At 47.8% G+C, this 22,005-nt stretch overlaps 9 protein-coding genes across 9 annotated transcripts; 3 read left to right on the top strand and 6 right to left on the bottom strand.

Annotated features, from left to right (window-relative positions):
• Positions 1–1,098: 1,098 nt before the first annotated feature.
• N7520_009496 (glutathione S-transferase family protein) lies at positions 1,099–1,819 on the bottom strand (the record flags this gene model as incomplete). Its single annotated transcript, XM_057143430.1, has 2 exons — positions 1,099–1,387; positions 1,434–1,819. 2 exons carry the CDS (start codon positions 1,817–1,819, stop codon positions 1,099–1,101), a joined length of 675 nt encoding a protein of 224 aa, XP_056992718.1.
• Positions 1,820–2,920: 1,101 nt separating this feature from the next.
• On the top strand, positions 2,921–3,217 carry N7520_009495 (glycoside hydrolase superfamily; the record flags this gene model as incomplete). Its single annotated transcript, XM_057143429.1, has 2 exons — positions 2,921–3,105; positions 3,157–3,217. 2 exons carry the CDS (start codon positions 2,921–2,923, stop codon positions 3,215–3,217), a joined length of 246 nt encoding a protein of 81 aa, XP_056992717.1.
• A 2-nt stretch (positions 3,218–3,219) lies between these two features.
• N7520_009494 (beta galactosidase jelly roll domain-containing protein) lies at positions 3,220–3,728 on the top strand (the record flags this gene model as incomplete). Its single annotated transcript, XM_057143428.1, has 2 exons — positions 3,220–3,562; positions 3,613–3,728. The coding sequence occupies 2 exons, from the start codon at positions 3,220–3,222 to the stop codon at positions 3,726–3,728; spliced, it is 459 nt and encodes a 152-aa protein (XP_056992716.1).
• A 347-nt stretch (positions 3,729–4,075) lies between these two features.
• N7520_009493 (putative glycosyl hydrolase) lies at positions 4,076–5,329 on the bottom strand (the record flags this gene model as incomplete). The annotated part of the gene is made up of 3 exons (XM_057143427.1): positions 4,076–4,484; positions 4,540–4,796; positions 4,853–5,329. 3 exons carry the CDS (start codon positions 5,327–5,329, stop codon positions 4,076–4,078), a joined length of 1,143 nt encoding a protein of 380 aa, XP_056992715.1.
• Positions 5,330–8,592: 3,263 nt separating this feature from the next.
• On the bottom strand, positions 8,593–9,024 carry N7520_009492 (uncharacterized protein; the record flags this gene model as incomplete). Its single annotated transcript, XM_057143426.1, has 1 exon — positions 8,593–9,024. One exon carries the CDS (start codon positions 9,022–9,024, stop codon positions 8,593–8,595), a length of 432 nt encoding a protein of 143 aa, XP_056992714.1.
• Positions 9,025–9,546: 522 nt separating this feature from the next.
• On the top strand, positions 9,547–10,038 carry N7520_009491 (GNAT family N-acetyltransferase; the record flags this gene model as incomplete). The annotated part of the gene is made up of 1 exon (XM_057143425.1): positions 9,547–10,038. The coding sequence occupies one exon, from the start codon at positions 9,547–9,549 to the stop codon at positions 10,036–10,038; it is 492 nt and encodes a 163-aa protein (XP_056992713.1).
• A 721-nt stretch (positions 10,039–10,759) lies between these two features.
• On the bottom strand, positions 10,760–12,079 carry gprC (the record flags this gene model as incomplete). Its single annotated transcript, XM_057143424.1, has 2 exons — positions 10,760–11,145; positions 11,197–12,079. The coding sequence occupies 2 exons, from the start codon at positions 12,077–12,079 to the stop codon at positions 10,760–10,762; spliced, it is 1,269 nt and encodes a 422-aa protein (XP_056992712.1).
• Positions 12,080–15,355: 3,276 nt separating this feature from the next.
• N7520_009489 (uncharacterized protein) lies at positions 15,356–17,908 on the bottom strand (the record flags this gene model as incomplete). The annotated part of the gene is made up of 1 exon (XM_057143423.1): positions 15,356–17,908. The coding sequence occupies one exon, from the start codon at positions 17,906–17,908 to the stop codon at positions 15,356–15,358; it is 2,553 nt and encodes an 850-aa protein (XP_056992711.1).
• Positions 17,909–18,456: 548 nt separating this feature from the next.
• On the bottom strand, positions 18,457–21,539 carry N7520_009488 (putative pre-mRNA splicing factor; the record flags this gene model as incomplete). The annotated part of the gene is made up of 2 exons (XM_057143422.1): positions 18,457–19,592; positions 19,859–21,539. The coding sequence occupies 2 exons, from the start codon at positions 21,537–21,539 to the stop codon at positions 18,457–18,459; spliced, it is 2,817 nt and encodes a 938-aa protein (XP_056992710.1).
• Positions 21,540–22,005: the final 466 nt, after the last annotated feature.

Here is a 22,005-nt window from a genome sequence, read left to right as displayed (position 1 = left end):
GGGAATCAGGCCTTCGTGTCAAATGAAATGGATTTATAAAATGGATTTTAGCACCAGAATGATATGTGATTTCCCCAAAGTTCTATTATTCGAAAAACAGATAGGATTAGTTACACCCAATCTGCGAATCGAAAACATGCTCTGGCAGTATATTTTCGCATGTCCTAGCACAAAAGACTATGCGATCATCGGCCCAGTCCTAGACTTTAACCTTGGCAACTTCATTCAAATGTTGTCAGCACCCACTCCGCCGATGCAATTCTCAAGAAGATCCACAAAAAGGTTTACAAGCTCACTCACTACGTAGAAACACACGCACACACACACCATATGTCAGCCTCATACTACATCCAAGCAACACTTTGGCCAAAAGGCCAACCACACACAATCTGCATCGGAGACAACTTCACAGTCGTACAAAGCTTCTGCGCCCACAAATTCAATATTCAAAAAGAAGAACTCGAGAACTCCTTTTGATCATCTCTTCCGCCCCGACGAGACATTCTGCATCGGTGAGCTAACAGCTGTGGCGATATGGCTACCTGGACACACAACAGAGCACGCTGTGTACCGTATCGGTCCCAACGTGTTCACTGGCGACAGCGTCTTCAAGCTGGTTGTTGGGAGTGCTCGGTGTGATTTTTCCGTTGGGGACGCTCGGAAGTTGTGGAGGTCTATGCAGTGGCTTTTGAGTTTCCCGGACGCGATGATGCTGTTCCTGGACATGATTATCCGCCTACCAATGAAGCATCTGCGAGTGATCCCGTGGCGGGGGGTTCTGTTGCTGTGCAAAAAGCCACGAATAAGCATTTGAAGGTGTCAGACGGAGTTTGTTCTTTCTGAGCCGGCTACGAGTCATCAGGCTCTGCAGGTTAATGTTCGTGGAAATAAGATGCCGGGACGGTCTCATGATGGGAAAGCTTTGTTGCGGTATCTAGTTGCTGTTCCGAAGGCATTGTTGACGGGCTAGTATCGGAGGATAAGACTACCTAGGTGCTAGTTAACTACATGGGTATTATAGATTCATAGGTACTCAGTCAATGTATTTTTCATATAACATGGCCACACGGCAATAGGAATGGGAAGCACTCGAGTTGCCTATTTCTTTAGACTATTTTGAATCTTAGCGTAAGCCTCCTGAACATCCTCTCGAGCTTCCATCAGCCCAAGCCACTTCCTAATCAAAGGATACTTGTCTAGGGAGAGACCCGCAAATGAATGCTGTTTCACCCAAGGTTCGAAATGGAAATCAACAGCAGTGACTTGACTCGGCAAGATACTCATTCCTTCCGATTTCTTCAACTGGCCTTCCAGGACATCATAGCACCGATAAGTCTGAGCGACATATCTGTTCAACGCGTCGTCATTCTGCTGCGGATGGAAATGTCTACCAGAATCAGATAGTGCATTCGCTAGTCAGTCCACCCACTTACCTAAACCAGTTTACCTGTCCCGTCATCGGACCGAGTGTCGACAAGAGGAAGTACTCCCATTTCTCAAAATCAACCAGATCCTGGCCTGAGCTACCAGGAGGTCCGATCACGTTTCCAAGGTCGTATACTCGACGAATGTAGTTCATGCATGCACCTGATTCCCAGGCGGTAACTCCAGTGTTGGGGTCCTCGATCGCTGGGACTCGACCATTTTCGTTGATCTGGAGATATTTACTTCCCTTCACCCCGGTCTCTGGGTTATCGCTGAAGTCCCATTGCTTGACGATGTATGGAACCTTCAGAGCTTCCAATGCGATTGCGATCTTCACGGGATTCGGGCCGCTGGCGTGGGCGTGCAAAATAACTGGTTTAATATGAGGATTCATTTTTGTATGTAAACAATCGAAATAATTCAAAAGATATTTGTTCAATGCTACGGATGGTAAGAGAATGAATGCGGGGAGGAAGGAGGATGGGAAAGTGATTGAACCATGATGTCATGGTTTAGCCACATCCTAGTGGTAATCGCTTGATCACCAATTATAATTCTTATTCGCTCGGTACCGACATAATTTATGGTTAGATGTTCATTATTTACGTATTGGGATTGTGTCCCGTGTGCTAATCGCGGAGAGATATTCTATGAAGGGCTTCTAGGCCAGAGAGGCCATCTTTGGCACAAACATCATTGAGGAACTCACACTACTTAGGGTGATTTCAAGGCTGTTTGAGCTAGCCATCTATTAACAAGATAAAATTTCAAGAACGCTCAAATGTGTCTGAGTCTCCATTAGACGGAGCGATGACGCTTCTTCATGCTATTTTGCGGGGTCGTATTTACCCGGAGATCACCCTGGAGTAGATCGTGGGGCTGCGGGGGCTAAAGGGTTCAAAAGACCCACCGACCATGTCCTAAAGTTGCTAATTAATCCTTTCTTTCTCACATGTACCTGACAACAACTTCAGGAATAGGAGTTGCTGAATACCACGGAGCCTCGGCTTCAATTGCAGTAACTCCGCTGCTAGTGAATGGTACATATACCAACTTCTACGTCGTTCGACACGCCGACTTCAGTTCCACAAACAACACAGAGTATACTATCACCTTGCCCAGAAATGTTTGAAATGTTACTCTCCCCCCGCTGGGTGGCAGATTGATTCTATATGGTCGCAATTTCAAATTTCTTGTCACAAATTACGATCCCAGCGGCACATATTGGATCTACTCAGCAGAAATTTGGACTTGGGCTCGGGGGTCCGGATCAACACGTGTGATCTTATATGGTGGAGCAGGTGAAACACACGAGTTTGCTTTTTCTCGTCACCTTGGAAATCCGACTGTGGTTCAGGGAAGTGGAATTATGATTCGCCCGAAAGAATTGGTCTGGGTGATATAGTGGGAGGCGAAGTCGGATCGTTACATCATTCAGTTTGGGGGCCTGGATGTTTATCTACTCTGGCAGAATAAGGCGTAGAAAAATTGGTCGATGGAGGTTACTGCACCAGAAGCGATCGGGAACTTTTCTTCGCCGTCCAAAGATCTAATCATTGTCGAGGCGGACTATTTGATGCGCAGTGCGAGCTTGTGTGGTGAAAATACTTTTTTTGGCGGGAGACGTCAACGCGACGATGGAGATTCAACTGATTTCGTCAACGTCGAAGGATATGAAAGGTATTTCTCCAACGGTGATAAGTTGAGGACTTGAAATATTGGGACAAACAGACTTTCTGCCACGGCGGAATATAACCCGACGCAACTGGATATTCCTGCCCTGCAAGATTAACAATGGAAATAATTGGATACCTTACCAGAAATCACCGATTCGTTCATATGTACGATGATTCGAACTGGATCAGTTGCTCGAAGACTTCGGCGAACAACTCTCGGGATCTAAGTACGCCAACAAATTTCCATGCTATGGATTACGGATTCCACACTGGCTCATTGATTTACCGCGGTGAATTCACTGGGAACGGACAGGAATTAAATTTGTGGTTGAATATATCCGGTGGCACAGTTTTCGGTCATTCGGCGTGGTTGAACGACATATTCCTTGGCTCATGGACTGGAACGAGTACGAACTCCACTGCCATTCAAGACATACCAATTACTAAAGATCTTTTGACGGGTGAATCCTAAGTGCTGTAAATGCTTATCAATAATATGGGCCAGGATGAGGAAGCATCCAGGAGGGAGGTGATCAAGTTTCCAAAAGGAATCTGAACAATGAACCATCGGGCCATAACCAGACTGATACCTCTTGCAAGGTCACACGTAAGTTTGGTGGAGAATAGTATCGAAATTTGGCCCGCGGTCCTTTGAAAGAGTGATCAATGTATGCCGAGCGACAAGGCTATTATTATCCTAAACCTCCCAATTCGGATTGGAAAATTTCCAGCCTGGTCAAGATTGGACTTACAGCTCCGGGTGTCTGCTTCTACACAACTTCTTTCAATATTGATATACCGAGTGGATTGGATGTGCCGAGGAGCCTGTGTTTCAATTCATCGACAAACACGCGCAACATCCTGAGAGGTCTCAATTGTCGATGGGAATTGTTTATAATGGGTAACAGTTATATACAACGAAGATTATGTGCACCCAAGTTCCCAAATGTAGATCATCATAAGTGGTAGAACATCTATTGAACAGCAATAGCTGCGACTAGTGCATCCATTGCGGAGCAGTGTGTAGAAGGATCCACAGTGCTAACGACCGGACCGGACCATACAACACCAAGTTGGTTTTGGTCACTGCGGTCATTTCCCCAGATACTGTTGGCGCTGTTGGTGATAACTTTCCTATAGCTGTCATTGGGAGATACTCTTTGAAGCATCTGCAGGTTGCGGATGAAAATGCCCTTGAATTGGGTTGCATTTGGCTCACAATCATTAGGTTCGCAGAATTCATGGAGTACCCCATTCGAATCCGCCAGCGTTTCAATTGCTGCCTGTGCAAGTGTGTTGGCAGATTCCAGATATGTAACGTTAGGTGTTGCTTTGTTCAATTCGACAAGCCCACCAAGAACGACACCCTGGTTGTAAGACCAGCTAGAAATTATGTTAGAATATCGTAGCAATATGTTTAAAAGGTCAATCAACGTACACTGTGGCCCCATTGTTTTGGCAATTATCCAGCAGTCCATCGTTTATTGTGTTATTCTCCCCAATAAATCCTTGGGCCATGAACCAATTCCACTCTTTTTGTGCCCAGTCGACATAGTAACTTTTGCGAGACGGCACTCGATTGGCCAAATGGGCTGCCGCAGATAAGAAGAGCTCGTTTGTAATCGCATTAACGTAAGTGTTGGAAGGATTCCATGGAATACCTCCACCGCCGCATCGAGTACCCCAAGCATCTGTCTAAGAGCCGTTTAGGGAAGGCGAAGGCTAAACTAAGAGAGTAGGAAATTCCTTACCAATGCCGAGAAAATTCCCTCCGCTAGCTGTAGGTATCTTGGCTCTTCCGTGACATCGTATGCAGCTATCCATGCAAGGACCCACCACCCATCATCGTCATAGGCGGAATCGAGCCAATCCGAAGCATTACCAGCATTATTGGCGCGAGGAGCAAGAAAGTCACGTTTTGTGGTTTTCACCTCCGGTCCGGGGTTCGGATTCGACCCAGGGGCCACGTTGTATGTATTGTTGAAGACGTAGTCTGCAGTATCCACGACCGACGAATCCAGGGCAGCCAGATCGGCAATCACAGTCAAGCAATTGGCACCATTCCACCATCCAACTGTATCCCACAGTCCGGTGGAGTTATTGTACCACACCTGGAGCGCGTCCAAAGCCAATTCAGCCCTTAATTTGGCATCATCGGCGACAGCAATACCTGAAAAGAGGGACGCTGTAAGCATGGGAACAAAGAGACGGGGAGCAGACAGCAACATGATTGAGACGTTCCAACACGAAAGGACCTACCGAGCTCAAGGACCAGCGAGCATGCACATTTTAAGTATCACATCACAGATCGTCAATTTGGTTCCTGGACATTATTTAGTGTCAGAATAGATATGCATTGTTGTCTCCGATCCCTTGATTGGCCGAAATGATCAAACTAGAGTCATGCAGACCCACTTATTCGCCGCACGAAACCCCTGATTTGCATGATCGACCCATGCCAATGTCGCCAAGTTCTGGAAAGTTGAAGGTTCCGAAGGTCTCCCTTGCCATCTCTGCATCAGAATCATATGTATGATGAGCCGCATTGACCTCGGTCAGCTTGTTAATTGATGTGATATATCAAGGGGTGAGTGTGTTCGCGTTGTCCCCCTTGCAAAGCTGTTCCGCTTTTGATCATCATTTTTAGAGGGAAAATCGCCGTGTCTATCCGTATCCATAATGCAGGAGCGCTCCACTTCGTTTTTGATCTCTGACGTGTCTATGGAGTACTCCATACTGTGATTTGTATTTTCCGATTTCAGCCAATGACAGGAGACAATGTTGACCTAAGCAAGATCTCACTCGATCGTTCTTTATCCCTGACTAATTGAACTCGGGTTCGAACGTGAATACTACAATCTAACAGCTTGAAGCTCCAAACATTTGAATGCGTGGATTTAGTTTCCGCATTCAGCTTAGGCACATAAAGCGTGGTGCTCCACATGAGACATGCATTGTTTCTAAAATGCAGCATCCAACTCACAGATGTCAATGCGCTCTGGGTAGGACTGACGTCAGCTAATTCTATGGGCGCTTAATGTCTCATTCCCATACAACGAGCTGCATTATGGCCACGATGTCCTTAAATATGGGTGATTAATAACTTAAATTCTCGTCGATTTCGAATACACTCTTCCAAAGCAGGTTTGGAATAATTGTGTCGTCGCTCCAATTTCAAATTTCGTTCTTGGTGAAACCATCATGTAGCTCAATGCATAGGAAGTGAGACAACCTTGGAAACGCTGACTTGATAGGGAGATAGTGCCTTTTTAAAGCTCCCTTCGTAAACCTTAGAATTGAACTCGATTAACTCACCCACGCACGGGCAATCATTCCGATCGATATTGCGTTGCTAGCACTGAGAATATGAAATGATACGCTGCCAATCTTGATATCATTTCTATCCTGGAAAGATTCTCATGCGGTTATCTAATCGCAATCAATCAATTATCGGGGAAGATAGTGTATATTCGCTGAACTGTTCTGCGATATCTACAGTCAAATGGGCAGTTTCTTTGGGAGCGGCATTTATGCCACCAGGTCAGCTAACCGGCTCAAGCAACATGGTAAGATAAGAGTTATATTTTCAAACTTTGGGAATAAATCACGCGCTTTAATACTCGGTAAACTTCATCCCTTGCTAATTTAAAGTCAGGATTAAGAAAGAAAACCTTGAGTATAGCAACACAATTAAGCAGAATCGGCGCTGGATTCGCGCTATTTTCGCCTGCAGATTTGATAGCATGCCTTTGTAAGGGTGGTCTACCGAAGTTTAATTGTAAGAAATGCCTCAATACCGGCGAAGCTAACGTAATTGTGTGATATTAAAAGTAGAAAGGCCGTTTCTCCTATATGAACGACGAAGCATTTTGGATGTGTAAGGAGCTGAACATGTTCAGTGAAGTATGTGTTTTATCCGCTTAGAGGGGCCAATTTTCTGACAACACGATTCAGGAGTATGGTTGGAACGGTAATAGTATTCTGCTCGGATGTTATTTTTGAAAATGGCTTACAGGTTCTTCGATAGACGAGAGCTCCGGATGGAAGAAAATGTCAAACCTAGGGCCTGCAGGACCTGGCACCGCGATTACATGCACGACTTTTAAGTCGCCTCGCCTGAGCATACGGTCAGTTGTCCGCGTTTGAAAAAGCTATTTCTCACTAGTTCTAGTGTATACTTCCAATATAGCCATCGAATCCTGGAAGACATGTTTCGATGAGGGAAAAGGTTGGTACGATGGAGCTTTCAAAGTTTCAGGCTCGACTTCGAAGCCCGTGCCATTCCGAGCTGCTATGGCATGTACCAGCTATCATATATGCCCTGATAGAGTTGGAATCAATGTGTTCTTCGTCACTGCCAAGGGCATTCAGGAGATGATTCATGATGGCAAGTGGCGCGAGGGAAAGCTAGACGTGGAGTGCATTCCTGGTAGCTAGGTTGCTGTGACTTCTTGGGGAAGTGGGAAAGACATGCAGATGAGGCTTTATTTCCAGAAGGGGGAACATGCGAGTGGTATCACTGAATGGGTAAGGAAGCAGGAGAAGTGGGAATCTGGGAAGATGGCTCTGCCTCCTGCTTAGTGAACTTGAACAGCCGTGGTACGCGGGCACAGTGCCTGCAGTGCAGTTATGACATGGTTTCATCATTCAAGTCTTTCCGGTCTTGACCACTGGGCTACGGGGGGGGGGTCCAGCCTTTGATAGGTCTACAAGCGAATCTGTGGGTCTTCTCCTCTTCGGCCTCCTCCAGTTAAATTATTTCTATAGGCCAATGTATGAGTTTCCTTTACTTATCTTCCTGTACTCAAGTGCATCTCTCAAATTGATATCTCGTTATTGAAAAAGGCACCTTTGAATCGAAATTGTGAGGCCATTCCCAAGCCCGCGCAGACACGGGATCTCTTCGACGACATTTCTGAAGTGTTCCAGTCGGACTGAAGTGACATTATCTCTAAAAAAGCATTTGTCTCACCCAACATCATTTCTTTGTTTCGTCTTTTTGTCCTAAAGATCGCTTGAAAACCACCTGGTCGATTTCCGAGTTCAGTTTGATGACGGTACGGGAGCGGGAGCGGCAAGTGGGCCTACTTACGTCGCTAGTACCGTGGCCGAGAGGGCCAACTCTTTGTTTACTATGCAAAATTTTGATTTATAAGTCTGGCAGAAGATTTCATACATCAACTACCAAGCAGATAGTCCCCTCATGTTTGTAAGTCTCCAATCATATTCAACCATGAATTTGAAGCTTTCCCGCCATACAAAAAAAGCTCGGGAAAGGATAGAAAACAGCATAGAAAACGCAAATTTAGGCAGGTAGGCCCTTATCTGGCTGCTCAAATGTCGTCCAGTAGCTCCGAAGCATCGGGTACAGAGGAAGTGAGAGTCAGTTTCGACGAACATCACGGGCCCTTCAATAGCACGAGATAATCATTCAAGCCGTCTTATTCTTTTGGCCATAAAAAACCAACACGGTCTACCTGGTTGTTGGTGCTCACGCGGTGTCATCATCCCGAAAGACAAACTTCTTGCGGAAATTCTCCATCGCCTTATCCTCGATCGCCTGGTGCTGTGCATTGATATCCTTGGCAACCAAGAATCGGTGTCGCTCCAAGACACGCAGAATCAGTTCCTTCCGTTCCTTCTCCCCGTAGCTATTCCGGGCATTGTTCCCCACCAAAAGGTGGTTCATCACAAGGTCCAGCTCACGAGTAGATAACCCAGGGTGTAAACGACAACACGGCTCCTCGCAGCGGCCGCATGGGAGTGACGTGATTCTCTCCCCGTCTGAACTGGGACACTCTGCGATCAGGGATCGAACCTTGCCCCCTGTGGCTCTTGTAATTGCCTCCAGGCATCCCACACATGGGTGGCCTCCATCTTCGCCAGCATCCGGATTTGACAGTAATTTCCGCCGTTCCTTCATCGTATCCAGGGTGCGCTGCCAGGCTGGGTCACTACCCCGGATCTCTCTAGGGTCTCCTCTAATAGCCGCGTGCGTGTCTTCTTTACACCTAATCAGTAGAGCATTAGTATGTTATATTAGTGGTCCTGAATTACTCACACTTTCACCCCTCCTTGCATCTGAACAACGAAGGGCTGGGACATTGCGTTATGGGTATGATATTGAGATGGTTCTAAACATCATCAGTCATGAAGCATCATTGGAAATCTTGGAGTGAACTATACTAGATGGTTGATATCACGTAGCGGATAGAGATTCGAGTAGAAATGGAGATGAAGCTCAAAATCAAACTAGAGAGACGCGGAACCAGGAAAGTTTGATAATCGCTATCGCCCCACCTTTGATTACGGAACTGTTTTTGGGAGACTTTGAGGCATCTTCAGGCATCACATCTATGACATATTTATGTACTTCGTAACTAACTGTTACAGCCTTCATCTACATTCATTTACAGCTATCCAAACACAACGCCCAGAAATAAAAATGATCATACCACCCCAACCCTCCAGGCCAGGCCTCATCATCCAAAGAGCAACAGCACAAGATATCCCATCCATCAAATCAATGGTCAACTCCGCCTACTCAAAGTACATCGAGCGCATCGGCAAACCCCCAGCACCAATGTCAGCAAACTATGAAGAGATTATGAAAACGCACGACATATTCGTTTTGAAGGACGAGAAAATTAATGATGAGATTGTTGGATCCATTGTACTGCGTGTTGAGCGAAATAATCACTCTGTTCAGATCGATAACTTGGTCGTCGGGCCTGCTGCCCAGGGTCGTGGATATGGTCGCGTGTTGTTAGAATGTGGGGAGGATGTCGCGCGATCGCAGAATTGTTTGGCGCTGACGCTTTTTACGAATGTGAAAATGTATGAGAATTTGGGGATGTATGTGAAGATGGGATTTGTTGAGATTGGGAGGAGGACTGAGGATGGGTTTGAGCGAGTTTACTTTCGTAAGGACTTATAATTGAACTGTTTTTTTATTTTGTATGTTGGCAAATTAACTAATGATACAGTACAATTTTTGAAATTACTGTTCAATTTCTCCAGTAGTCGCGGATTGGCTAGGTGCGACGAGTCAGCGCATTTCGCAACACAGAAAATGAAAATATATATTTGATTCCCCCCCCCCCCCACACAATATGGCTTTTTTTCCAATTCCCCCTTTTCTACGCGTCTGACTCAAACCAAAGACAGAACAATGATAAATTATGTGCCTGGCCATGGTTTGTAATTATCGGCTAGACTTCACGAGCAGCGGCGCTGGAGAACCTCCGCCTGCTCAATTAATGAACGGTACACTCCACTGCTAGAATATCAGTAGGAGTAGCCTATCATCTTATCAGGGAATCAAATCATTGTGACAACATTGAATGTTTCCAGTATATATAAACATGTGTTTTTCGAAAGTTCCAACATCTAAATGTACACGGGAATATAGGTCCTGTGAATAGGGGCCACAGCCCCTTTGTGAATCGTATATACAAAGTTCCAGTTCCAGGGTCAAACGAAGAGTGAGAATACGGGACATGAGAAAAGTAAACATGAAGAGAGAGTATAAGTGAAGGCGCCGGATCACGTCGAAAGTCATAAAAAGGCTTGAATGGTAACCAGAAGATTAAAGTGCAGTAGAGAAACACAGATGCACGAGCATGAGAAGAACCATTGCGTTGGAATTTCAATTATAATCATCGCCTCCACGTCCGAGAGGAAGGTTCAGCAAAGTCGTCTTTGCTGGAGCGTTCACTGACACCCTCTGATTGGTATGCAGATGCCGGTTCGTTTGTAATTTCGATGGTTGTCTCCTGGTACACCTTGCCCATGGGTCCCATTTCGACGCTGGGCTGAACGATATTGTCAGTGGAGCCATCGAGATCGGTGTTCTCGTGGATGGCGTGTTTCCTGGATTTGGGCTCGGCGGTGATGGTAGTCAGGTTATCTCCGCGGCGTCCTTTGCTGCTCGCGAACTTGTTGTACGACCGGTCCTGGCTGGGCTCAGAGTCGATGATGAGGTTGCGGCGGGTGAGGGTGTATAAAGTGACGTCTACAAGACCTGAGCTTGTCATGAAGGCACCTGGGCATGTCAGATTTGGTTCAGTGTGGGAGAGGGGGTGTCGCTACGTACCAGCGCAGCAGAAGAAAGTGAGGGATGGGTTGTTGCCATTTGCCGTGGCCATGCGACCGGCTGCGAGGGGAAGTGAAAGAACGATGTAGACGATGGGGTAGATGGTCATGTATCCAACGACGCGGCGTAAGCGTTTCAGACTTTCGAGTTGGCTGTTACCCAAGATTGACGATTGGGAAATCTGTTTGCGGAGCTGGAAATACATCACAGCGTAGAGAACGACAGTACCGAATTCAGCGAAGAAAATCCAGATGTAGTGAGTCCAAAGGCGAACCGTTTCGTAATCTTCGTTGATCCAGCACCAGGCGCCCGATGGAACAAATACATCAGCTCCGTACATAGCAATTGGAATGATGACAATGACAGCGATGAAAAGCCATACACCGCAAACGAAGCAGATGAAGGTTTTGTGAGACATCTTGCGACCCCAAACAACAAGGAGGAACGTGTGGATGGCAATTGCCAGGACGAAAAGACCACTGCCTGGATCTCCAATCTGAAGCCACATGCCTTGGAGAAAACAGCCCGCTGTGCCGGACTTGATCTTGTCGGTGGCGATCCATTTCAGGCATATTAGGAAAGCGAGCGATTGTTGAAAGTCGGCCAAAATCAAGTTGTAGATGAGAATGATGTATTGGTTGTAACCGATATACCTGGTGTATGAGCCTTTCCAGAAGATAAGGCGGTATGTAATGAAAGATAGTAGACCTCCTGTTGCAATGAATGACAGGAAAGCCATGATGCTTACAGCGATTAGACCTTTCCGCTGGACTGAAGGGAGGGGATCAATATCTAGTTTCACATCCTCATGCAATCGAGCAGCCAGGGAATGTCCTGACGGACTGTCCGCTGTAAGCATCTGGAGAATGGCGATTGCAGCCATGATCCTGACAATGGAGTATAAGATTAATGACGTATAGTGTAGTAGGGTAAAGCACCACAAAAAAAGAGGGAAATCGTGGACGAGCCGGTTTCAGGGTCAAGCGCGACGTCGAAACTTGTTTCAATCGCAAGGCTTCAAGCTAGGCCTGTCAGATGAAAGCACGGTCCGATCCGTTTGAGTATGTGGTCCTCGATGTCAGGTCCACGAATAGTCAGACAGACGGACGAAAGGAAAGATCAGAAAGGATGCAAATCGCAGCGTGAATTAGCATTATTAAACGGGGGTATGACCCAAATCCAACGACATGGGAACAGCCCACCGATAGACTATGCTGGTTACAGCAAACTCTAATGTCAATAGGTGAAGATGGGCATTGGCAGCCCGCAGGGACCTTTGGACTGTGGTCATTTCCGCCGAGACCCATACACCAGGGTTTCCAAACCAGAATTGAGACAAGGCTTGATCCACAGTACCTCAAGCTCCAAAATTGCCAAGTCGCATAGGCCCACTTCAAGTGGCCACTCACTCCTCTTTCACAGGGAAGTGGAGAAGATGAGGATTTCTCCCATGGAGATGAGAGATTGCCCAGACGGCTATATCCACCAAGATCATCGTAGCCAGCGTCACCATGCAGCCTGGAGCCCAATCACTGAAAAGGGGGAACCGGGAGACTTCGAATGAGCTGGTTTTTGGGAAAGTCGTCAGCTCGATAAACAAGGAGATGAACAAGCATGTTACTCCGAGCGCCACAAACCTATTCTCCGCACCGGCGCGGACAATGCCACAATGCCGTGGGAATTCCAACCACTCATAGACCCCCATGAGGCTTAACCCATGTAATGTTACTGCAGGGGTGGGCTTCTGGAACGCTAGCGGAAGACACGGGCGAGTTTCGCCACGGGGGTAATACACCCCTTGGATTGGCCCCACTTGATATTTCTATCATGGTTGTCCCCGTACATCGTTCCGTACCAGGCAGATAGTCCGGCACCTTTTACTACTTTAGTCAATTCAAGGAATTTTCAAATCTGCGTTGACTGGGGTTGCTAGGAAAATCCATCAGGGGGAATTCCATTTTCACCCCGCAGTATTCGTGATGACCCGCTAGACAATCTTTGGAACAAGACACATGCTTGCCAAGCAGCGAGAGAGAAAAAAAAGGTAGATCGCACATTACTCCGTAGGATAGTTCGCATTGTATTATTGATATGGGCAACGGTGTGATTGGGGCAAACAAGCTTAATTTCCACGCTACTCACCGGCTCTCGCACCCGGCTAGGCAAGCCAGTAGTACTTTGGTACTGAAACCGTGTTTATAAAAGAGATTAAAAATGCCCAGCTAACCAGATCAAGCCCGTGGCTTACCCACCCCTTATGGCGCGGAGACAAAGTTTTCATGTTGGTATTAAGGTTGAAGACTCATGTACAGTACAGTAGTAAGCAATGTGGCGTCGATCAAACACATTGGAGTCAACACGGCTCGGGAATTTTGGAATTTTGGAATTTCGGTGCCGCGGCCTCTCCATGTGCCGGTCAAAGATAACAAGTTACCCGGCGTGCCAAGGATCTACATTGGGTGATGATGTGCGGTAGGATTAAGTTGTTAGCGTGCTTAGTGGGCCACGTAGATTGAATCAAGAAGATCAAAGGATAATCACACGGATGAATAAAGCTGCTAGCGATAGAAAGTACATATTGCAATATGTGTATGGAGTACTCCGTACCCTACATGGATCAGAGGTAAGTCCAAACACGCGGTTCGTGAGTAAATGTGCACATCTGGGCACATCCATGGTTCCAACAGAGCTCAACTCGTAAATCTTTGATCTCTTTCACCTGCCTGATCCCGTTAGACATCTGTGGATGACGAATATTCTTGTATGCGGCCGTTTTACTTAATTTATTTTGGTATTGAATATTACCCCTAGACCTATTAATTGAGCGTGTCCGTTAGACTTAAGAGATATCCCTAAATTGGGATTGGCATTGGCATTAGCATAAAGGGGTAGAAGCTGTCCAAAACCTTGGTACCTGGAATTATTTCCCGAGCCGTGTACTCACTTGAGAACTTTGGACAAGCAACAGCCACCATGCATGTCCATGGAACTCATGGGTCCAAAGCTTTTACTAAATCGGGGATGAACAGGAACAGGGACTTTTTCATCTCAATTTTCGGGTTTATCCGGTCCATGGTAGACAAAAACTTTAAATCACTCAACAGGCTAAATTCCAAACTATCAAAGTATACTCATCGCGGGCAAAATGGTCATTCGTCGGGATGATTCTCCCCAATGATGAGTTTATCAATGTGGAATAAATGTCATGCACCCCTGATCAGTTTGCGGAGTAGTTGATTGACTATTGAATTTGAATTGATCTGTACGGAGATGGCTTACGATCTTGCATATTGATCGATAATTGGCTCACGCTGAACTACGCTATAGGAATACTTCGGAGATCTTGTTCGCCAAAAGTAATCTTGAACATGTGTCTAGTCCGCTATGGGTCTAACTCGTCTCTTGTCTTTCAGAATCATTTCTTCACCCACTACTTATAGAGTTGCTTGTTTAGATCTTTTCGTAAATCAAATCATACGATATGACCGAGGGCGACCGCATTTTTACATCAAAGCCATGCCCGAGTTTTGTATTTGCCAGCCGTCAGACTGCAGATCCTAAATCATTGGACGCGCTTATCGGGAGTACCGAGCGCATGGACCTGTTGTCGGCACCGGGACTCAGGTATTGCGGCTATTGTTCGTCGCGTTTGTGGCTTGCCAATAGTGCATACAATGCTTAGTTTTGCCTGGGCGTTCCATGGTTCATTTTTGGCATAGGAGCTTCTTGCGCCAATATCAGCGGGTAGAAATGGGGTAAATAGGGAGTCCGGTATGATTTACCGAGGTCGAGATTTGAAGTCTCACGCGGACATTGATCATGACATTGAAGAGGCAAGGAGATATCAAGGATACATTCAAACGTGTGATTTTTAGAGTTAGGAGTAAACATTTAGGTACAAAGTACGGCTCATGGCATTCATCAATCATCAAGCAAAGAAAAAGAAAGAAAACAAAAATGCACTAAATGGCTGACAAATACCAACACAAGTTGGAAAGAGAACGGACACTGAAACGTATGACAATTGTCGGAAATGGGAGAGGGAGACTTGGGTATCATCAGTTCATCAATCAAGCGCACCCGATGCAATAGTGTATCCATCTCATATGGAATCCAAAGTAGGACTAGATAAGACAACCGCGAAGTCCAACGAAGAGGATTACCGGCGCCGAGAGTTGCGCTCGCGGCGGCCATCCTGTGAATCTTCCTCATCTTCCTCTTCAACCGGAGCGGGGGTGCGTCGCTCTGTGCGTCGCTTAGGTCGACGGCGCCGGTTCGAGCTGATGTTACTAGCGGAGTCGTCTGGGGCTAAGGATCGGTCGTCATCATTGAGGAAATCCTCTTCTGCGCTGTCCCAGCCGCCGGCAGCGGAGAAGGGAGTGCCTAAGCGGGCTTCCACGAATGAGCCGCGTCGACCCTGGCTAGCGACGGATAGACCTGCTCCACGTTCTCTGAGTGCACGGCGGACAACTTCGGCTTTGAGGTGCAGGGTTTCGAACGCGTCTTCGAGTGCTTCCATGCCGAGGAAGATGTCGCGTTCGATTTCCGCCAAAGCTGCGATTTCCGTCTCTTCGTCCAGTGCGATTGGCCCTCCGTTGGCAGGTGATGTTGGGCCTCCGTTGAGTTGGCTGCCGGGGCGGAAGCTGCTGTCCATGTAGTTGGGGGTTGGACCGCGAGAAATTCCTGCAGCGCTGAAGGGCGTGGTGGAACGACTGCCATTGTAGCGAGGAGCGGATTGCGTGGTATCTTCGGCGCCGCTGCGGAGGAACCCGTCGAAGCGACCAGATATGAGAATCTCCCACTCGTCGTCACTGATGGCGGACAGGGTGGCTAGGACATGGTGCAATCCAGGGTTGTTGAGCATGAACATGGCTGCTTCTGAGTCGCGAGGAAGTGCGGGCAGGCGGTAGAGTCGCTGGATTGCCAGCGATGAGGAAACAAGCGCGGATGGTTTAGCTCGGGGTTTTTCATCATCAGACCGGGGGACGGGGGTCGAAGAGGTGATGCCAAGGAGAGCGCAGAACAATGAGCGCTGGTGAGTTTCGAGATGAGTCAACATGGCGAAAGTCAGGGTCTCATCATCCACCTCTCCAGGAGCATTGCTGGGTCCATCATTTTGTTCGGAAAGCCATTTGTCCACAGCGACTTTGGTTTTGCGGGATTGCCGAATGAAGTGTTCTCGGTACTCCTCCGGGACATCAACATCAAGCTTCTGCATTGGAATATGCTCCTCCCCAGCCAAGGCTGGGTCAACAGCAGATGGTGCCATGACAAACGGCGGCCACATAGGAAGCTCCCGACGACCAGATACAAGCTCCAGAACCTCCCCCCAGCTTACTCCGGATGGACGTTCCTCCTCATCATTCCGCTCGCACATAAGACAACTACAGGGCTCCGAGGAAATATCACGCGCGAACACTGCCTCCAAACGGTCGAGAAGCCGTCGCGCAACCGATCGATATCCAGTTGCCACAGCAATAGATCCATTTTTGCTCATCACTTTTTGGTAATCATCAAGAAGGCTGTTGAATGGATCGAAAAACTTTGCAGCAGCTTGTTGAGGATGAGTAGCGGATTGGCCGAAGGGATCGGTTGAACTAGAGACGGGGAGCAGCGTGCGCGAGACTTTGTTCTTGAGGCCACCATGTTGTAGCAGGTAATCGACCCTTGGAATAGTTAACGGTACAGCGGGTGGAGGAGGCGGAGGCGGCGGTGCCCCGAAAGATGGGCCGGATGGGACATGTCGGCCGTATTCGAGAGATTCATCGCTAGGGGTATGACGATGAGAAAATGCCGATCGGCTTTGGGTGCGCGATGGAGGCTTGACCATTGGCGGGGAGGGTTTGCGCGGCGGAATATACTGCTGGTTGGGGGCGATAGAGGTAGCATCGGACCCATTCAAGGATTCAACGCCTACATCCCGAGCCGTTAAATTCGATTGTGAGGGCGACATTGTAGAACGGCTAGATCTTTTCGGCAGCTTCTTCTCTTCGGAAGAGACCTTGGTCTTGGAGGGCTTGTGGCTAACCCGGGGGGATGATTCCTTCTCCTTGTCTTTTTCTTTCTCCTTCTCCTTCTCGGGTCTGGATGACTTAGACTTGGGTGTCTCTGCGCGCACCGTCCTGGAGGTCTTGCTTCCATCATCCTTCTTAGACTTCAGGCTAGACGACGAGCGGTTCACCTCCGTCCGGATCTTGATGCTTGCTTTCTTTCTTGGCTTCTCCGACCCCTTGTCCTTGTCCTCCTCCTCAACCGGTGTACCTTTTCGAGACGATGGCTGATCCAGGCCCGTTAGCGGTGGACTGGGAGGGGCCTGGTGGTTCTCGGTGCGGTGGTGGCTGGGTCGATTCTCCTTCCCATCGTCTTGTTCGGTCAGGTCGGTCGCGTCCGGGGTGGGGATGTTTCCGCGAGCATCCTCTTTGCTATGCGCCTTAGAGAAAGTAGGGTATGGTAGACTGGTCCTCGATTCGAGAAAAGAGGCAGTGCCGGAGCGGCTTTCGGTGTCGACGCTGGGCATCGAGGACCGATGTGGGGGTTCACTGTGTGAAGTCGAGGCTGAGATGGAGGAGCGAACCGTTGGTTCTGGTTCGGGATCCTTGGTTGAAGTGCGGGAGCGAACCTGGGATACTTGGGACGAACGCTTGGGACGTTGTTTCCAGTTCTTGGATTTGGGCTTCCTATCGGTACTGTTGGGTCTCACTGGAAAAAACATGACTCCTGCGAGCGTAGCCACAGGTGGATCCCCTTCAAACCCTGGCCCGCCTGTTCATCGGTCTCCGTTCTAACTCGTCTGTGCTTTGACTAACCCTCTCAACGGGTTAAAATGTCAAGTGGATGATCGTGAATGTTCTGCCTGGCGCTTAAGTTGGGCAGTCGACTTGTCACTGGCTCAGCGCTTGTTTTGATCGCCGGGAGAGACCCCGGCATTCCGTTACGGGGTAACTGACAAACACGAATTCAATTAAAGTGAAATATGATAATCAGGGACTAAAAAGACAAGCATAAGAATCAGGTACAATGCATGACAGTTGGATCTGATGGTGAAGATCGGTGGAATGACTAGGTTCCAGATTTCAAGATTTCCAGATTTCCAATGCGGTGAATCAGACCGACAAATGAGGTGAAAGTTGTTAAATGCATGGAAGCCTAATGTTAACTGAAACGTAAAACTCAAAACTCGAGTGATAGCTACATAAGATGAATATAAAACACATAGTATTGTGGGGTATCATTTAAAGCAGTAAAACTAATCAAATCCTATCAATCCTCATGCAATCCATTCAATGTTTTAACAGGTGAGGTCTCCAATACCCAATTTCCATCTTCTTCGTGGGCCACTCCACCAGCTCGTGCAGCTCGCAGCGTCTTGTCACTCGCTGCACTGAGATCGCCTGTGTGATGGTCCCACACCCATCCTTCCTTGAGCCAGAGCCAAGTAAGATATGCACGTAATTCTTTATCTTGAGGGAGAACTGATTTCCATTCAGGGACAAACCCATAGGTAGTGGCACCAGTCCCAATCCAATCTGTAGCCATTCCTCGCAGTTCGTCGCGACAAAAAATACGCCAGCTGTCCAGGGAATAAGCTCCGACACCAGGCAAGTGAGCAACTTCCCATGCAGACCGCGGGTCTTCGTCATCAACACATTCATCGGGACCAATGTCCCGACCGTCAAGTCGGTGAGGATAGTGCATCTTCCGATAGCGTTTGCTTTTCAGCGGAGGGTTGGAGTTCCAGATTTGGGCTAGCGAAATACACTTCCTTGCACGCTGGTTTTGAAATCCGAGGCAGCGTATCATGGACACAAGCTCTGATTCGTCGGCAAGTGCCATAGAGTCGATGGTAGGGTAACGGTCAAACACTTTGAACAAAACTGGTAAAGCCACACCCCCGCGAGTGCGGTTAAGGAATATGGTTGCAATGAGCAACTTGAATGGTTCGTGGGCCAACTGTTCCTGCACGAGACCAAAATACGGCGCATCAATAGGGGGAAATGGGAGACAAGACTGTGGATCGCTCGGCAACTTGGGGAAATAAGGTGAGATTTTGGGTAGTTTGGATCGCAACGGCTTGGGATCTTCGGGGACAAGTAAGGAAATTTGTTTAACAGGAGTTTCAGGAACGACAGCGGGTTCTACAGCGACAGATCGTGGGCTGTGCACGGGTGTTGAGGGGTAAACAGAGTTCTCATCAAGTTCAAAGTCACTTGGAACCTCACTCAAGGTCGAATCTGATAACAGAAAATCTGGGGACAAATGAAAATGGTCAAGGTATCGGTATGTTTCAGCGGGAAGGGTCATTTTGTACAAGTCAGATCGGACGGATCTGGGTGAAGAAATGTTGGTTGTGGCAGCATGGAAATACTTGGACGTCACCTCATCACTGGGGGTCACCCCTGGCGAATCACTGGTTTTCAAAAACCCATATCCCACTCATTGGGATCTGGCGATAACTCTCCATACAAGAATCTTTGCTTGCTATTGGGTGATTTTTGTAAGGGTGTCGATGGCATTGGAGATTGGACTAAGGGCTGTCGTGGGGGAGTTTTTGCTGGTTCATCAGTGCCCGCATCTGATTTTTTCTGTTTCATCAGCCGTTTCCTCTCTTTCCTGCGCCGTCTCCTTTCTTTCTCCAGTCGTTTCCTCTCTTTTTTCCGCCTACTCTGTTGCGCTCTCTTTGATATCTGCTCTGATGTCTTGGAAGGGACATCTGTAGAATGTGGTTCCAACGATGCTTGCAATTGTAATTCTACTTGTTCTGAATCCAAATTCGGTTGAGAGGAAAGAGAGGGCTGTATGGTTTCTTTGTTCTTTTGTTTGGAGCCGGGCAGTGTTTCTTTCACGTTGGCCATAGGTTTGGACTCAGGCGTCGGTTCCGGCGTTGATTTGGCTTTTGCCTCGGATGCAGACTTGGATTGAGGCTCAGGCTTCGACTTGGAGTTAGGCTCAGTTTGGTGCTTGGGCACGGACTCGGGTTCAATATCCATTGAATCAAAAGGATATAGGTGGCTAAGATCCTGTGGGGAAATATCGCCAGTATCACCCGGTTCCGTATCGGCTGGTACAGGCACCAAACTCTCTTTCATCGCAACACTCGGGATTTGAAGGGGCTCGTTGTTTTGGAGCTTGCAATCGTTGCATGCGAGTTGCTCTTCATTGAGCTTAGAAGTGAGATTGATGATTTCTGAAATAGAAGGTGGCTGTTCTCTATGCTTTGTAGAGGAAACCGCGGCAAGAATGGGCGATTCGGGTATTTCATTGGGGCCGCCCGCGGATTCCATTAGACGAACTTTATCCTGGCGCCGTGCTTCGGGAGAATGATGAGTTCGAGGCGCGCCGATTTCTTGGCTATCCTCAATCTGCACCACAAGCTGGACAGAAGCATTCGAATCTCTGGAAGAACGTCTGTCGCTCATCCTACGTTTCTTCGAGCTAAATTCACTTGCTTGGTCAAGGCTTCTCTTGCGAGTTTTGCCGAGGAACACAGTTTCTTTCGGGGTGTCATCGAATTCTTCCCCGAATGAAATCTCGTCCCAATAAGCCTGGGATCCCGCATCTGGAGCGCCAGCAGTATCCAGGTAGATCCGGCGCACGTACTTCAGTAAGCCATTTATAGCGGTACCAGGCATCCCTGCTGATACCGCCTTCTTTCGCAAGTCAATGGTAAACTGCTCTCTAGCAGAACGTGGTACAGGCTGAACGGGTGTCTCGAAGAATCGGTGGGTCGCAACGTAGTGAAGAATTTCATCGCGCTCAGACTGCGCAATTGATACGAAGATGGCGTCCTCCTCGGCTTCATCATCGTTGTCAAGTCCCGGCCCATTGGCATTGTCATTTTCATCGCTCTGGGGTTCTGGGCCGAGAGAATCATCACAGTCTTTGTCAAGTCCAGTCACATTCGACCCGTTACTGTTCTTATCCATCGTCTCCACGTCGTCGTTCCCATTCAAATGACCGTTAATTTCGTGTGCATATTCCTCTCCGCTTTCATCATCCATATTCACAACTGTAATGTTTCTTGTAGCTATCCGTTTTCGTGGCGGCTTTTGTTTGGCTTTCGGCTTTTGCGGGGTTGATGTATGTGGGGGGAAGTAGGGCGATTTGCTACCAAGCTTCGTCTTCTGAGAGCTTGAACGGGCAACGTCGTTTTGTGATTTATTAGAGCTCCTGGCACTCAGGGGGGTAGTGTCCACATTCCAGTCCTCATCTCTGGTGGATTCGAAGCTTTCCTCCTCAAGTATGCCGTCGACAATGCGCTCGATTTCTTCGGTGAAGAGCCTGTAAGTGGAGATATCCTGACTGGGGGGAGGAAGGACAACCTCAATGTTGTCAGTCGGTGCCATGTTAGTTCAAGCAAGGACCTCAGGTATTGTTCAAATGTGGTTGTGTGGATGCATGAGACACATGCGTGGCGTGACGGTAAGGAGGTTCAATATTGTTCTGTTCTGAAGAGAACGTCAATATGGCTGACCTTGGGAATTAAATTGTAAAACCTTGATTACTCACTGGATCCAACGAAGTTCGATGGTAAGGAAGGGTATAGAGAGCTCCAGCAAGCACAATCAGCTTCATCATCCGAAACGCGGACGCGGGTGGCTCCAAAGCGCGACAGCAAACCAATATGTCAATACCGAAAGCATTCAAAGTGGAAAGCCTTGCAAATTCACAAAATATGTAGGGTTACATATGTGAACTTGTATACCTAGGTATGTGAACTTGCAGGCATGTATAACACAGAATAGCCTGATCGGAGATTGGAGTTGACAAAATGTACGCCGCGTTTTCGATCAACGCACGGACCACATGATA

The sequence above is a fragment of the Penicillium odoratum genome, assembly GCF_028828045.1.
Source record: "Penicillium odoratum strain IBT 22623 chromosome Unknown utg000006l_segment0_segment0, whole genome shotgun sequence".
Classification (NCBI taxonomy): Eukaryota; Fungi; Ascomycota; class Eurotiomycetes; order Eurotiales; family Aspergillaceae; genus Penicillium; species Penicillium odoratum.
This window is presented reverse-complemented; position numbering and strand designations above follow the sequence as displayed.